A 16,583-nucleotide genomic window follows, 5' to 3' on the forward strand; every position below is an offset into this window, starting at 1 on the left:
CAAATGGATTAAAGACCTACATGTAAGGCCAGACACTATAAAACTCCTAGAGGAAAACATAGGCAGAACACTCTATGACATACATCAAAGCAAGATCCTTTTTGACCCACCTCCTAGAATCATGGAAATAAAATCAAGAATAAACAAATGGGACCTCATGAAACTTAAAAGCTTTTATACAGCAAAAGGAACCATAAATAAGACAAGAAGACAACCCTCAGAATGGGAGAAAATACTTGCCAACGAAGCAATGGACAAAGGATTAACCTCCAAAATATACAAGCAGCTCATGCAGCTTAATACCAAAAAAGCAAATAACCCAATCCACAAATGGGCGGAAGACCTAAATAGACATTTCTCCAAAGAAGACATGCAGATGGCTAACAAACATATGAAAAGATGCTCAACATCACTCATCATCAGAGAAATGCAAGTCAAAGCCACAATGAGGTATCACCTCACACCAGTCAGAATGGCCATCATCACAAAATCTAGAAACAATAAATGTTGGAAAGGGTGTGGAGAAAAGGCAACCCTCCTGCACTGTTGGTGGGAATGTAAGCTGGTATAGCCACTATGGAAAACAGTTTGGAGGTTCCTTAAAAAACTAAAAATAGAACTACCATATGACCCAGTAATCCCACTCCTGGGCATATACCCAGAGATAACCATAATCCAAAAAGAAACATGTACCACAATGTTCACTGCAGCACTCTTTACAATAGCCAGGACATGGAAGCAACCTAAATGCCCATCAACAGATGAATGGATAAAGATGTGGCACATATAAACAATGGAATATTACTCAGCCATAAAAAGGAATGAAATTGAAATATGTGTAATGAGGTGCATAAACCTAGAGACTGTCATACAGAGCGAAGTAAGCCAGAAAGAGAAAAACAAATACCGTACGCTAACTCATATATATGGAATCTGAAGAAATGGTACTGATGAACTCAGTGACAGGGCAAGAGCAGAGATGCAGATGTAGAGAATGGACTTGAGGACGTGGGGCCAGAGTGGGGGTGGGGGGCGGAGGGGAAGCTGGCATGAAGTGAGAGAGTAGCATAGACACAGATACACTACCAAATGTAAAATAGATAGCTAGTGGGAAGTTGCTGTATAACAAAGGGAGATCAACTCAATGATGGGTGATGCTTTAGAGGGCCAGGACAAGGAGGGTGGGAGGGAGTCATGGGAGGGAGGGGATATGGGGATATATGTCTAAATACAGCTGATTCACTTTGGTGCACCTCAAAAAGTGGTACAAGAGTGTAAAGCAATTATATTCCAATAAAGAGCTTAAAAAAATTAAAGTCACATAGCATACATCTATTTGTCGAAATTTAAATGAGTATTTGAGGAATTTTTCTGAGAATTTTACCTCTCCTTCTCTGGTATCTGGAGTTACCCAAATGTCCAAATCATGAAGCAAGTCTGATGAAGAGAAAAATCGATTTCTATCTTTCACTCAGTTCAAGAAGTGCTATATATATATATAGTACTATATATATATATATGTATACATCTTTTTTTTTTAAATAAAGAAATGCTTACCTGGAAAGGAGAAGTTTCCTCCAATATTAACAAATCTGTCAGTCATTTCTCCAAATACTATCATCATGAGGGGTAGACCTGCTCCATGAGCTATGGCCATGATGGTGCCCAAGGACATAAATAATTTATCCTGCCAATCAGAATATCGAAACTAAAAAAAAAAAAAAAAAAAAAAGAGAGAGAGAGAGAGGGAGAGAAAAGAAAGAAAGAAAGAAAAGATAATAATACTTAGCTTGCGTAACAGGATTTCTCTTTTTCACCATGCTATGTTCTTTGGATTCTTATTTAAGCTCAGTACTTTTGTGACAGTTGCAAATAAATGTATTAGGGAAGAGAGAGAATGTCAGTCCAAATCACTGGCAGATTAATCTCATGATCCTATTTATTTTGTATTCTGTGAGGAAATCAATCTAACTCTACTCATCCGCTTCTTATTTGCTTAAGTGACTGCAGTATAATCAGAAGAGATGATGGTTTGGTTCCCGGAAGAAACATTGTTTGATCTCCCAGAGCTCCTGAGGTAGTGAACTGAGAACAGCTAAGACATCATTTACATAAACACACATATTACATCCTTTAAAAAGACATTCAGAATATTTCAGATGGAGAAGTATAAAGGGGAGAAAACAGATCCTCTGGGTTTTCAGGATAAGATCCCTTTAAGAGGTTTAAGTTAGCTCTTCCGAAGGCAGGTCCACAGTGAAACGCAACAAACATTAAGGAGTGCCTGTGTGTGTGCTTTAGGCAAGTCTTGCTCATGGAGCTGATGTTCATTGTAGAGTCTTGAAAGATAAGGGGGAATTAGCTGAAGAAGGACTGGGGAGTGCAGAGGAAGTGGGGGATGTTGCGGCTTAGAACAGCTTAGATGTTGAGGCTCGGGTAACTCCACACAGTAGAATTCCTGAGTGCACGTACAAAGCGTGGGAGACGATATTAGAGAGAGGTCTAAAAAGGCCTGGTGGGCCACACCAATGATTTTGAATTTAGTACCATCTATAGATGGGAGGGGTGATACCAGTTGTTACAGTGAAGTTTACAACAGCCAAGAACTAACCAGCTGACTGGTGTCATAATACTCCAAAACACTTTGTCCCTCACCATCTTTTTTAGTCCTGTCCAGTGCCTCACTTTTTCTCCCCACTTCTGATCTGACTGAACTGTGGCTCTCTCTCTGTCCTTCTTTCCTCCTCTACCTTCCAGACTACATCTTCTGTCTCTTAGTTTTCCATTTCTATACCTTCCTCTCTGTCGCCTGCATCTCTCCTATCTTTTTAGCCCTTCCCTCTGCCCCTTTCCCACACACCACCCCCTTCTGGGGACAAGGAACAGTCTTCAGGACAGCGGGCGATGAGGCAGGCTTGGCGGAGCGGGGTCCTGGAGCACGCAGGCTGAGTCCGACGGGGTCACTAGGCAGGGGCACCCTGCGGTCAAAAGCACACGATGGGGAGTGGGGGTGGGGGGTGTGCCAGCCGTTCTCTAAGAGTTCCGAGAGTCTGGTCTGGGAGACCAGATTCCACCGCCAAGCACACAGGGCAGGCAAGAGTGCTGAAAGAGACAAAGGGTCAGAGGCAGGTGGAGCCTGGAGTGGAACAAGGGGAGCCGGTAAAGTCAAGAGCACGTGGGGGAGGGCCCCTAATTGCCACCAAAGGGATCAGTGCCCCAAGGTTCCTTTTAGGGGCTCCTGGGGAAGGGAGATAGCGCGTTTGGGTCTATGGGCCCCAGGTCAAGCACAGGAGCGGTTGTCACGCAATGTTCTCTTTACTGAACATTTACGTGAAATTGAGGAATGTTTGAAATGCTTTTCATAGTACATTTGAAACTCATAGTATGTTAATTGTACCTCAATTTTTAAAGTGTTTCATATTATTAAATAAAATTGTATTGCCTCCAAGCTTAAATTTAAAATTCCACGAATTTCACAGCAATATCCTAAGTAAACCTAGATCTGTTTTCAGTGATTTTTCTACAAAGGAATGCCTTTCGAAGTCCTATTAAAACACAGTTTTGTCCTGAACCTCTATCAGAACAACAGCAAAAAAATCTATTCAGAGGGTGAAAAAGATTACACTTTAATTTAAGGTTGAACTTCTAGATTCAAATGAAAATTTCTGTTTCTACTTTAAGGTTTGTGACATTTTGTTTTCTGTAGGAGGCAGATTTAAAACATGTGCACTAAAGTCAGATTTCGTTTTACAAACAATTTATTCTCTAAAGTACTAAATTGAAAAAAATGTTACCCTAAATTGAAAAAATAAAGTCAGAAGCATAAGGGAGAAGAGAATGAACAGGGGTTTTGTGGCAACATGAGACGCGCGCAGCAATGCTCCAGAGTGTGGACGTTCTGGTGTCCTCTCATCCATTTACTTAAAAAGCTGGAGATTTCAGCTGACATGCCACTTAATACCACTTCCCCTGCTATCAAATAATGGCTGTCATAGTTTGAAACACATCATATTCACCAAAAGTGGGCACTTTCCTGGGTCCCCTAAGACATACTACAAATGAAAAACAGGTATGACTTCTTCCACAATTATGTTGTCTTGCCTCGCACTAGCAGAAAACCACTGAGAATTGTTGTAAACATATCTGAATCCACAATAGTAACTTCATATGTAATCAATTTTCCTGGATGCCAATGTGAACATAGATTTCTTAATCATGTACAATCTTCTGTAGTTAATAATCTCTTTATATGCAAGCTTATTTTAAGCTAAATTTGGGGGTTTTGTGAACAAATGCAAAGATGCATTTTCCTGAAATTGGTCGCTTTGCATGGTGCAACGAACACAAGTCCTGTTTTCAATTTCCTGGTATACTACTTAGCAGTGCTGCCATGGCCAGCCTATTCCTACCTCTTTCACCATTCATCTTGAGAATGTAGGCCATTAAGTACGAGCCAGTCTGGGACAGCACGGGTGCAGCAGGGAGAATCTACTGCTGCCTGCAGACAATCTTAAAGCACTGCTATAACTATGGATCCACGATACCAAATGTAAACGAAGGCAGGAATTATTCATAGTTAATACTTCACAGCTTACCAATGTTAATGGTCCAATCAAATTTACTTTCTTCGTTTTTTCCTTATCTTGGTTGCTGTAAAAAAAAATAATTGAATTTAAATACAGTTATAAAATATTTCACAATCAATTGAATATAAATTTGAGTAGCTATCATATTCAATATTATATTTTCAAATATAAAACAGTGATGTCCACAAACTGTCGAAATTATCCAGTTTAACAAACACTGCAAGGCAATCACCACGTGCAAAGGTAACTGTCCAAGGTACTACAGGAATCTCTGGATAACAGGGAAGTGGTCACCAGTCTTGCAGACCTCATGCACAGAGGGAAGATGACTAAGTTAACAACGTCCTCCAGATCAATCAATCCTTCATTTGCTAAAACAGTACATTTTGACCTAAAATTATTAAAGTCCACCCTTCTGAACGAAGACAGGCTGTAGTGTCAGGACACCCTGTCGACTCTACGTTCAAAATACATCTAGAATTCTAACCACTGCTCACCACTTTTATGGCTATCCCAGTAGCCAGGAGAACTCCTGCCTTGTCTCTCTACTTCCACTTATGCCCACTTTAGTCTTCCCTCAACACAGTAGTCAGAGTCAGCGTTTAAAAACTCAAGTCACTCCCTAGTGGTGCAATGGTTAAGAATCCGTCTGCCAACGCAGGGGACATGGGTTTGATCCCTGATCTGGGAAGATCCCACATGCCGCAGTGTGACTAAGCCACTGCGCCACAATTACTGAGCCCGTGCTCCAGAGCCTGTGAGCCACAACTACTGAGCCCAAGTGCCGCAACTACTGAAGGCCACGCACCTAGAGCCCGTGCGCTGCAACAAGAGAAGCCACTACAATGAGAAGCCCGTGCACTGCAATGAAGAGTAGCCCCCCACTCACTGCAACTAGAGAAAGCTCACCCGCAGCAATGAAGACCCAACACAACCCCCCCCCAAAATAACCCCCAAAACTCAAGTCATGTGGTTGCCAAGGGGGTGGGGGAGGGAAAGGGAGGGATGGATTGAGAGTTTCAGGTTAGCAGACACAAACTACTACATGTAGGATGGATAAACAACAAGGTCCTGCTGTATAGCACAGGACACTATATTCAATACCCTGTGAGAAAGATAATGAAAAAGAATGTATATAAATATAATGTACTGAATCACTTTGCTGTACAGCGGAAATTAACACAACATTGTAAATCAACTATAAATTGAAGAAAACCTCTCAAGTTGCATCCTGCTACTCCTCTGCTCAAAGACCTACAATGGCTCCCACTTTTCTCAGAGTAAAAGCCAAATCCTCACACTGGCCTCTAGGGCCCCACGTGATATTTCCTTGTTAGCTCTCTGACCACAATGCCCACTCCCACTCCTGCTTCCTCTGCTCCAGCCCCCCTGGTCTCTCTGCTGTTGCTGTTCTGTGAACACTCCAAACATATTCCCATTGCAGGGTCTCCATCACCTCTACCAGGAATGGTCTCCCCCAGACACCACACAGCTCTCTCATTTCTTTCAAGTTCTTGTTCAAATATTGCCTTCTCAATAAGACCTACCTTAACCACCCTACCTGAAATTGCAAACGACTTCCTTTTTGCACTCCTGATTTCTTTAGTCTTGATTAATGTTTCGCCATAGCATTCATTACCTTCTACCATTTGCTGTAGTTTAATTATTCAGCACGTGTATTATTTCTATCTATCCTGCATACAACAAATGCAAACTCTAGGAAAGCTGGCTGTTTGTTTTTTTTTTTAACCTAAAATGAATTTATTTAGCTTAAATGTCCAGGTAGGTGATAAAGTTTTACTCAGAGGACTTGATCCCAAATTAGCTAGAAAGTTCGCTAAAATCAAAGGGCAGACACCTGCAACAAAATATGTCCAAAACAATGTGCCACAGGCAATAACAGCAGGATTTGAACAAGCATGTAACTAACCCTGTCTGCGCTAGGCAACTCAAGTGAGCTGAGCTTCCTTTAATGTATAAGCTCTGGTCTGCTTTTTATACAAATGTCTCATTGCAGTGAATTCCATAACCTTATAGTCTTAACTTGTTCTTAGCTTTCTGCCTTTCTCTTTTGAACTGTCTTCTTTCCAACACAAGGCTGTGAGCTCCACTTCTGAGCACTTCCTTGGGTTCTGTTATGTCGCTGCATCTCCTGCAGGAAAACCCCTCTGTACACTCATCAACTGTTCAGCCAATGCAATACATAAACAGCCTTCTTCCAGAAAATGCCATCTATTTATAGATGCACAGTCAATCCCAGCCTCAATTGCCAGCTGATGAAAACCACATTTTTCTAGTTGAAATAATACCCTCCATGGGTTTTCCAACTTTATGTGGCATACTAAATTTTCTATGAAAGAATAAATACCACGGCACATAGAAGGAACAAGGCAAGATCACCGTATGAAGAAGTTAACAGACTAAAATAATGTCTCAGTTTAACCATCAGATAGGCGTGTTTTCCGTTGACTAATCAGGCCCCTTGCAGCTTGAGGACACACTACAGAACCTGATAAAGTTGTCCCTCCGGGTGATCACTGCATGACACAGGTCAATTAGTTCTGGGTGACTTGGCATGAACTCAGAGACCACAATGGCCTCATCAACTGCTTGAGACTGAAGGCGAAAGTGATTCAGTATTCCCACGGTGAAAGAGGGACAAAGACAACACGCCATTGACTGGTTGCTTCTGCCCCTACTAAGGTCTGTCAAGTGCCGGTAACAAGGGCCTTTGGGAACCAGAGAGCCAGTGCAGGGAGAAAGACGGGCAAGGAAGAGGTTTCCCCCTTGCATTTAGAACAAGAATTTCTTTGGAAGCACAGGTTAGGAAGAATGAGGCGGTTCGAGGTCCCTCTTCCCACCTCACCCCTCACCGCCCAGAGGGGAGAAAGAGGCGACCGCCCAACGCTGGGAGGAGAGGCGCGGGGGTGCGTAAAATGAGGAGGAAGAGGAATAACGAGGGGGAGGAAAGAGTTTTTTGCCTCACTACTCTTGTTTAAAAAGCACAACCATTAACAGCAGATGTCCGATGCTCTAGAAGCACGAAAGACCGGATGATGTTTATGAAAGTTTTTTGGAAAAGTTCTGAGTTACACAATGCAAGGAATGGTATACCACACATATTGGTCGAATCACACTTTTAAACACATCCTCTTCGTCTTGAGTCTGTTGCAAAAGAAGCCTCAGGGACAGTCCCTGGGTAAGGTCAGAACCTCAGACAAGCCTCTCTACGGAAACTCCAAAACAAAGGCCAAAGGCATCATCCGACCTCAACTTCCTGCCTCAGCCAAATTTGGCCCCGCTGATCCGGGGGTAACGGAAAAGCGGCGACTACGAATGATGTACCTGCTGTTGCCCAGTTCAGAGTCGTCCTCCGTTTTCTTCGGGATGCGGACTGTTCCCGCCTCTAGATCCATCTCAGCCTGGGGAAGAAACCACAGGCTCAGGTCCAAGGGCACCCACCCCAGCTCGCGGGAGGTCGACCCGCCTCCGCGCAGCCCCCGCCCGTGGGATCGGGGCCGGCGCACAGGGGGCGGGGGGCTCAGGGGCGCCCGCGGCGGAGGTGGCGCTGCCCCCGCCCGGAGCCCACCGTCCCCGGAGTCCCCCGGGTCGGAGCCGGCGCGCCCGAGCCTCCCTCACCTGGGACCGCGCGCGTCTCTGGCCGAGCTGCGCCCGCGGGGCCTGGACTTTGCTCGCGGCGGCGCCGCGCCCGCCCCCCGCGCGCGTCCGGCCCCAGCGACGCCTCCCGCTGCCGCCGCCGGGGCGAGGGCCCCGGGCCGCAGGAGCCGCTCCCGCCGCGCGCCAGGCTCGCGCCGCCGGCCAGAGACGCGCAGGAAAGGGCCCGGCACGCCGCCCTCGCCCCCGGAGGCGCCCCGCCGGCCGCCGCCCACCCGGGGGAGCAGCCAGCCCCCCGGCCCGCCGCACCAGCTGCGGCCGATAAGCCCGCCCCCAGCCCGGTGCCGCCGGCTGCTGCGAGAGCCTCGCCTGGCGGGCCACCCGAGCCCTCCAAAGTGACTGCCACACTCCCTCGGCGCTCAGTTTTCTTTTGAAACCCATGCGGGGGATAGTTTCTAGCCGCTCCCGAACCGTGGGGCAGTCGAGGACTAAGAGAAACCCCTAAGCTCGCCTCCCGCTTCTGCATCCCAGGTCTGGTCCCAGGGGCACTGAACACACCATCCCCATCTCGAGAGCTGGGCAGGGCCACCCAGAATCATTACATGAAGCTTCTCGTTCCCGGTGCCCTCTTCATACTTAGAGACACAGAACTTTAGGGCCGGAAGGGACGTTAGAGATCGCCTAATTCAAAACCCGCTCTTTTTTTCTTTTCCTAAAACAAGAAACTGATGCCCAGAGAGGTTACCTCCTGCCTGAGGATGCATCCTGGAGACCAGAGTCCAATCTCCAGGGTCCTCCCCTGGCATCCTGCTCTGATCCTGGACTTCTCCCTGTGCTAAATTATCTCTACACCTAGCGCCCACTTGAGTCCCCTGTGTGGTTTTCATTAACCTCTCCACACTCTTCTGAAGAGGAAGAATCTAAAACAGGGAGCAATGTGTTATCATGGCTTTGAAGCCAGTGGGATTCAAACGCAGAGCTTCACATCTTATTAGCTCTGTGACCTTGGACACTTTCTCACTTCTCTAAACCTCCATTTCCGCATATGTAACATAAGGATAAAACATCTCTTTTACCAGGTCACTGTGAGGAATTAATGAACTAGGAAGGTAAAAAGAGCTAGTAGTGCGCCTAAAACCGAACACATTTCCTAAATATGGCTTTCCTTCCTCCTCACCAGGTAGCAGGATTACCTGCTGGTCCTTGCCCCTGCTTTGCCTTCCTAATGAAGAAGTCATCCCATGGCTTTCTTGGGTTCCTGGAGAAACTTAAAGCAGAGCATTCTATAAGAGGAGGTGTTGTCAGCAGACCCTGGAATGAATCTCACCTCTACAACTTACTAGCTGTCTGGCCTTAGGCAGTTTATTTAATTCTTGATTCAGTCTCTGAAACCATAAAATGGGGGTGTTATTAGGATTAGACATACTGGCTGTAAAGTGCTGGCATATAGGAGGCACCTTATAAATGATAACTAGTATTAACAGCTAAAAGATCAGAAGAGGCTTATGAGGCGAGACTGGGATAGGAGCCAGCAGCTCTGGTACTCACTCTAAAATACACCACTCATCTCCATCCTGCTCTGCCTGTTACCTTGAGCTAGGCAGAACTTGACTTGAAGAGATGCTGGGAGTTGACTGAAACTATGACATGTTCTGGAATTATTAGGAATGAGTTTCCTTACGGATTTTCCTAGAAAATGTTTCTTCCTCCTTATCTAGCACCACCATGAGGAGTCTCTTCTTCCACCGACCAGAATTCCTCTTCTTCACAAGTCTGACAGGTGGTCAGATCACTATTTCAAAATACTGTGAGATTAAAGCAATTGGAGTTGTTTAGCTTGAAAGAAAGCTTGGTGGTGACTGGAGGACATTATAAAACTCAGTAGCCTATAAGCAGATGGTAGCCTGTTCAGTTTCTATAAAAGACATCTGGGGGAGTGAAAAGGTGGACATGTGAGAAAGTAGGAAGCTTCTGAACTGAAAACAAAAACAAACAGACAAAAAGGATCCAGGAATAAGAGGTGTTTGCCTCTCTGTCTGTCAGAGTCAATTCCTGAAGTTGTCCCTATAAGAAGCATTCATCATGTGTTTTCTGCATCTCAGGCATGTTTGTGGGGAGAGAGGAGCCATGCCCACATGACTGTGTTTATGTTTTTTGCTTCTGTTGCAGCCCATTCCAAGGGCTACTTTTATATTTATCTGATAACAATAAAACAATCTTACCTGGTGCACCCATCTGGCTGTTCATTTAAAAACAATATTTAAGGCACTATGATAAACTGGAAATTTCTCGATGACACTCAGGCTTTAAGAAATCTTAACTTTCTTTTGTTGGTAGAATATTAAGATACTTCTGCTTTGTTCTCATTGATGGAGAATTCATATCCTTCCCCCACTCTATCTTACTTTTTCTACATATTCCACAAGTCCTATCTTTCTTTTTTAATCTTAATTTTAGCTTTCTTTTGGATCAAATATTTTTATTCTTTGTTTCTTTTCTCTTCATTTATTAAGTATATATTCTTCCATTTTTCTGTTTAACAGTTAACTCCTTCCCAGAGATTATGACGTATCTTTGACTAATCAGTGGTACTTTTTCCTCTTCCAGGACAATGCAAGAACTTTAGAATTCTCAACTCTCATTTATCCACCTCTGACTTACACACTACTATTGTCATGTACTTTAATTTTTTCTATCTTTTATGTCGCTTATGAGATTATTATTTTATAGTCAATATCATTTAGATTTATCTATACATTTATTATCCTTTTATTTCTCTTTATTTCTTCATATATCTCAGAGCCACTATCTTGGATCATTTCCTTTTTCCTAAAGAACAATTTTTATGTTTCCTTTAGTCGGTGATACATTTTCTCAGCTTTTTTTTCCCCTGAAAATTTATCTCATCTTTTTTGAAAAATTATTTAAAGATTTGTCTTACTGGCTATCAGGACTTTTATTATTAAACTATAGTAATTACGGCAATGTGTTTTGGGCAGGGATAAACAAAATTAAAGTGGAACAAAATAGAGATCTTATAGTGGACAGAGCTAGAATTCTAATCCTGGCAGTGTCCTTAGCCACCACATCAACGAGGGCAGGGAAGTGGGGATAGAGAACAGAGATCAAATGTATCGGATGGTTAAACATCTTCCTCCAATCCACTGATCCTAACAGCTTTTAACTCTTCCTCACTCTTTTGATGTAGTCTTCCACCCATCTTGCAAACGTCTGCAACCCCCCTGCCTTCCCTCTTTATCAGGCTTGCTTGGTAAAACCACAACCCTGGCTAATTTAAATTATCCAACTACTACAAGCTTCCCCCATGCAACAGAACATGGCTAAAGAAAAACACAAAACCATCTGAACAGTCCCACCGTGAAACTAAATGGCCCTTTAGTATATACTTAATGTATTTATTATGCTTATTATTTATTGTCCACTCTGCGGGATGCAAGATTCATCAGAACAAAGGTTTCTTCTGTCTTATCCACTGGTATATATGCCAACCTTTGCTGCCCAACAGCAAATGTTTCCTTAGTTCATTCACTCTTTCACTTTCCTAGATCATTATTTCATACTTCCTCTTTCCACAAACATCTATTATTCATTCCCTCCCTTCACATTCTGCTGAAGTACTGTTTTTCTTATTTCATTGATAGCAGTCGCAGTGTTCAGAAGGGAACGGCCATAATCTCCTGCCATGACATCTGCCCACTTCCCAGCATCTGTACCCAACACTCTGCCTTCCCATCTGCTTCTCTAAAAGAACTATCCATGCCCCGATATGCAGCCAGTATTTTGTTTTTTGTGTTTTTTGTTTTCACATTTTCTTCAATTTTTTTCCCACACGTACATGGGGGCTTTCATAAACCAGGAAGAGCTGAAGAAGTGACCAGAGTAGAAATCTTTATGCCTTTTAGACAAGGAAATGACACACTTCTGAAGAAAAGACAAGACACAGTTTGGGCCTGGGGCAGTCAACTGTGGGTCTGGACGAGGAGATGTGAGGCGGGGGAGGGGTGGGGGGGGGTGGGGCGGGGGGGGCGTGTAGAAGGACAGGGCTCGTGAAGTTGGTGTGTGAGCACGGATCCCTGTCAGGGTCCACCCCAGGCTCCTGTGATGAGGACCTTCCTGTCTCCCTGGTCCAGAGAGGGCACCATTCTCATGGGACGTTTTGTGGGCAGCTTGCAGGTAGAAACGGTCCATCAGCGCCCTCCCTGCATCTATGTAGCCAGTCCTTTGGTCTGTACTTTTATGTACGGATCCCACCACCTCAAGAATGACTTCATCAGGAGACATTCCCCCCCCCCACTCCTGTGTCGTCATCTTTTCTGTCCCTGCTGGATCATCCTGGTTGGCATACACACATGCTGTTATTTCTTCCACCTTAAAAAAAATCTCTCTTGACCCCACTTTTCTTATCAACTACCATCACATTTCCCTCCTTCTCTTTGCAGCTAAACTTCTTAAAAGAATTATCTCTATCACTTTCTCCATTTCCTGTCCTCCAGTTCTCCCTTGAATACATTCTCATCAGGAGTTTGACCCTTTCACACTACCCAAACTGCCCTCGTAAGTCACTGATAACCTCTGTGTTGCTAAGTCCAAAAGTCAATTTTTTGTCCTTATCTGACTTGACAAATTCAAACAGTTGACAAATTTATCTTTCTCTCTTCCTTGATACATTTTCCTAACTTGAATTCCAGGACATCACATATTTCTTGGATTTTCTTCTGCTTTACTGGTCACTCTTTCTCAGTCTCCTTTGATGTTGTTCCTTTTCTTTCAAGCTTCTCAACTAGCACTGGAGTGCTCTAAGGCTCGCTGCTAAGACTTTTCCATCTATTCTCACTCCCTCTGTAATCTCAGCCAGTCTCAGGGCTTTAAATACCATCAGTATCCAACAATCTCTAATTTTTTATTTCTAGTCTAGACTTCCTAAATTCCTGGCTCATGTTTATCACTACGACTGCATCTCTGATGTCTCTACTTGGATGTTTAATGTACCCAACCTGACCGCTGACCTTTCCCCCAGGCTGACCCCTCCAAAAAGGTTATTCTCCTCAGTTGGCAGTTCCAGCCATCCAGTTGATCAGCAAAAATATTAGAGTCATCCTGCATTCTTCTCTTTCTTCCACGTCCCATACTCTCTTAGGAAATCTTATTGGCTCTATCTTCAAAACATATCCAGAATCTGACCACCTGTCTCTCTCCAGTTCTACCAGCATGGTGCAAGCCGTTCTCACCTCTCACCTGAATAACTACAACAGCTTCCTGACGGTCTCTCCTCTCCTGCCTTGGTCCATTCTCAAAGCAGCAGCCGGAGTGATTCTTTTGAAAAGTGAGTCAGATCACGTGACACCTCTGCTCACAATTTCCCAGTGGCCCCCAGTCCATCTGGACCCCTGGGCTGCAGTGGCTCGCCCTCTCCATAACTTCTTTCTACTCCTCTCCCCTCCTCACTCCCTGCCAGCCACCCCGGCTTCTCGGATGTTCCTCGAACACGAGAGGCAGGGTTCCACCTCAGGGCATTTGTGCTAGTTGTTCCCTCTGCCCCGAATTCTCTTCCCCCAAATACGCGGCTAAAAACTTCACCTCCTACAAGTCTCTTCTCAATTACCATCTTGTCAATGAGACCAATCCTGACCTCTTTAAAAACCGCACCCCTGGGTCTTCCCCAGCGGTCCACTGGCAAAAAAAAAAAAAAAAGACTCTGTGTTCCCAGGCGTCGAAGGGGGCCCAGGTTCGATCCCTCGTCAGGGAACTAGATCCCACATGCCACATGCCACAACTAAGAGTTCACATGCCACAAGGAAGACCCAATGCAGCCAAATAAATAAATATTTTAAAAAATCAAAAAACCAAAAACCAAAAAACACATCCCTTACCCCCAGGGCTCCCAGTGCCCCTTACTTCAATTTTTCTTCCCACACCATTTCCACCTTCTCATATACTATGTAATTTATGAAGTTATCACGCTTGCTCTTTACTGGCACCTCAGTAGTGTGTAAGACCCACGAGAATAAAGGTATTTTCCTCTGCGTTATTCAGTGAGATATCCAACACTGGCTGAACACACTATGTACCAGACCCTGTGCAAGGGTTTGAGGATATAAAGAAAAACAGGGCGTAGCTCCTGCCTCAAAATGGACTGAGGATAAACCAGTACAAAAATCAGATCTATATACTGTTTTATAACGTTATGGAACCCATCACACATCTATATTACCTCATCTAAATCTCAAAAGAAGCACGTTTAAGGCAAACAAGTGAGGCGGTATTATTTTCAGTTTAAAGCTATGGAAACTGGAATTCCTAAAAAGTAAGTGAATGGAATTAGGACCCCGGGGAAGACTACTGCCAGGCAGAGGCCATGCCTAATTCTATCCAGTTCCCACAGCACTAGAGGCTCATTAAATGTGTATTCTATAGATCAACAACTTTAAGCTATAGCATAAAAGATTTATACACAAAAAAACAGTGTCCTATAAGTAAGGGCCGAAGGGAAGAACAAACTCCATCTACCAAGGTATTTAAAAATATTTAATATTTTATATCATATAATGATACTATGTTATAACTGAATATAAATTGAATATACTGAATTATATATTTTATATTTAAATATAAATTAATTTGCAAGTTTTCTCTGAAGAGAGAATGCTGGACTAAGTTCTCTGTCCAGTTGACCTTTAGCTTGATGGTAAGAAGCTCTGTGGTCTTTCTCCTGCTATATTGCATTTGTGGGTAACAATTCTCTGACTTTTCATCTCTGAAGATAGCCAGTTAGATGTTATCTTCGACTATTATATTTGTGTGTTGCCACACTTTACTACATTCTGTTTCCAAATTTTCTGCCACCAATAATACCTCTGCTTAAATCCAGGGTTGATAGATCTTGATTTCTCCTGTCTTCATGCTCTTCAAACCATGTTACACCTTGTAATTTTCTCCCACAATTCTTTTCAAAAACCTTCTCACCTGCTTGAAAAACAAAACAAAAATCCCTCTGCACTTTTGACCTCTTATCTCCTAAAAAGTCATTTCCTTTCAGTCTCACTTTTCTTTTGCTCGTTATAATGTATCTAATTTGGCCCCAGCACTTTGGAAGGCATTCATAAGATGCTGAAGATAAGGCTAGTGCAGATTTCCAGTGAAAATGGCTTTCACTGATATTTCCAGTGAACTCTTCCTTATACCCTCTTAAACCAGGGTAGACTTGCAAAGGTACCATGACAAAACTTAAAGCAGCTGGGAAGAGTTTGTTACCAATCACAATGTCACATCATTTCTACCAGCACAGAGTAATGGCACACTGAGAGTTCCAAGGTCACATTGCCTAATGGAATTCTGTGCTCTGGGAGGGTTATGGTAACTGTTGAGTGGCCATGAAGGGCTGCAGGGTGCCAAGGTCAGAGATTAAATGAATAAGCACCAGCTAGGGTCACTGCCCTTTAGGGCACTAATGTTGACCCTTAAGGTTATTCTAAAACCATACCTTTTCAAAATATTGTACTTTACTTTGTTACAGATTAAAATATTTGCTCATATCATACTAAAATATCTATAGATAACATAACAAAGAAGAATGGTAACATTATGTTTGCATTTGATGTTAGTTCTCATTTACTCACAGCACTATTTCCTAGCCTAAAATTGTGGCATCTTAAGGATTCTTCAATCACTTTAAAGAGTGTTGTGAAGTGGCTTCCTAGGTGGCGCAGTGGTTGAGAATCCACCTGCCAATGCAGGGGACATGGGTTTGATCCCTGCTCCAGGAAGATCCCACATGCTGCAGAGCAACTAAGCCCATGTGCCACAACTTAAAAAAAAAAAAAAAAAAATAGTGTTGTGAAATGTTCAACTCAGGTTTGCAATCATCTGTGCATTATTTTTGGAACTCTACTAATATTAGAATTTATAATTCTCTTTATTTCACTGGGTTAAAGAGACTGGTTGGTTTTTTTTTTAATTGAACTTTTAATTTTGGGATGCTTATAGAGTCACATATAATTGTAAGAATAATACAGAGAGATCTGCTGTACACTTTTTTTAGCTTCCCCAGTGGTAATATATTGTATTTTTGTGTCTAAATTGATAAGGGATATTGGTCTGTTGAGTGATATTCCACTGAAACTTGGACATTTAAGGTATTATGTTGTGAGATTCTAGATCTTAGTTAAACCTTTTGTTTTCCTTGATTTGGAGACATTGCTCCACCAGGGAAAGGGGTATCAGTGTTGTTAGTGAGGGCAGAAGTCCAGGTTCCTCCCTTGGTCTCCACGGACATCTGAGGTAGGGGGGCTCCTTGTCACTGCTGGGCAGAGGCAGGAGTTCTGACTCCCTTCGAGGCTCCACTGAAACCTTCCTGGCTGGGCA

At 43.5% G+C, this 16,583-nt stretch overlaps 1 protein-coding gene across 4 annotated transcripts in view; it reads right to left on the reverse strand.

Annotated features, from left to right (window-relative positions):
- Nucleotides 1-8,003, reverse strand: part of ABCB4 (ATP binding cassette subfamily B member 4) — a 77,657-nt gene extending 69,654 nt beyond the window's left edge. For 3 of the 4 annotated variants that reach the window (XM_057732781.1, XM_057732779.1, XM_057732782.1), the window contains exons 1-3: nt 7,932-8,003; nt 4,596-4,650; nt 1,558-1,708 (exon numbers count right to left, since the gene is read on the reverse strand). In XM_057732781.1, coding sequence (XP_057588764.1) covers nt 1,558-1,708; nt 4,596-4,650; nt 7,932-8,002 — 277 coding nt within the window. In that variant the 5' untranslated portion in view covers nt 8,003. Of the gene's footprint in view, nt 1-1,384; nt 1,438-1,557; nt 1,709-4,595; nt 4,651-7,931 lie in introns of those variants that run through there. The other variant, XM_057732780.1, reaches the window with a different exon arrangement.
- Between the last annotated feature and the right edge of the window lie 8,580 nt (nt 8,004-16,583).

This window comes from Hippopotamus amphibius, chromosome 4 (genome assembly GCF_030028045.1).
Source record: "Hippopotamus amphibius kiboko isolate mHipAmp2 chromosome 4, mHipAmp2.hap2, whole genome shotgun sequence".
Lineage (NCBI taxonomy): Eukaryota > Metazoa > Chordata > Mammalia > Artiodactyla > Hippopotamidae > Hippopotamus > Hippopotamus amphibius.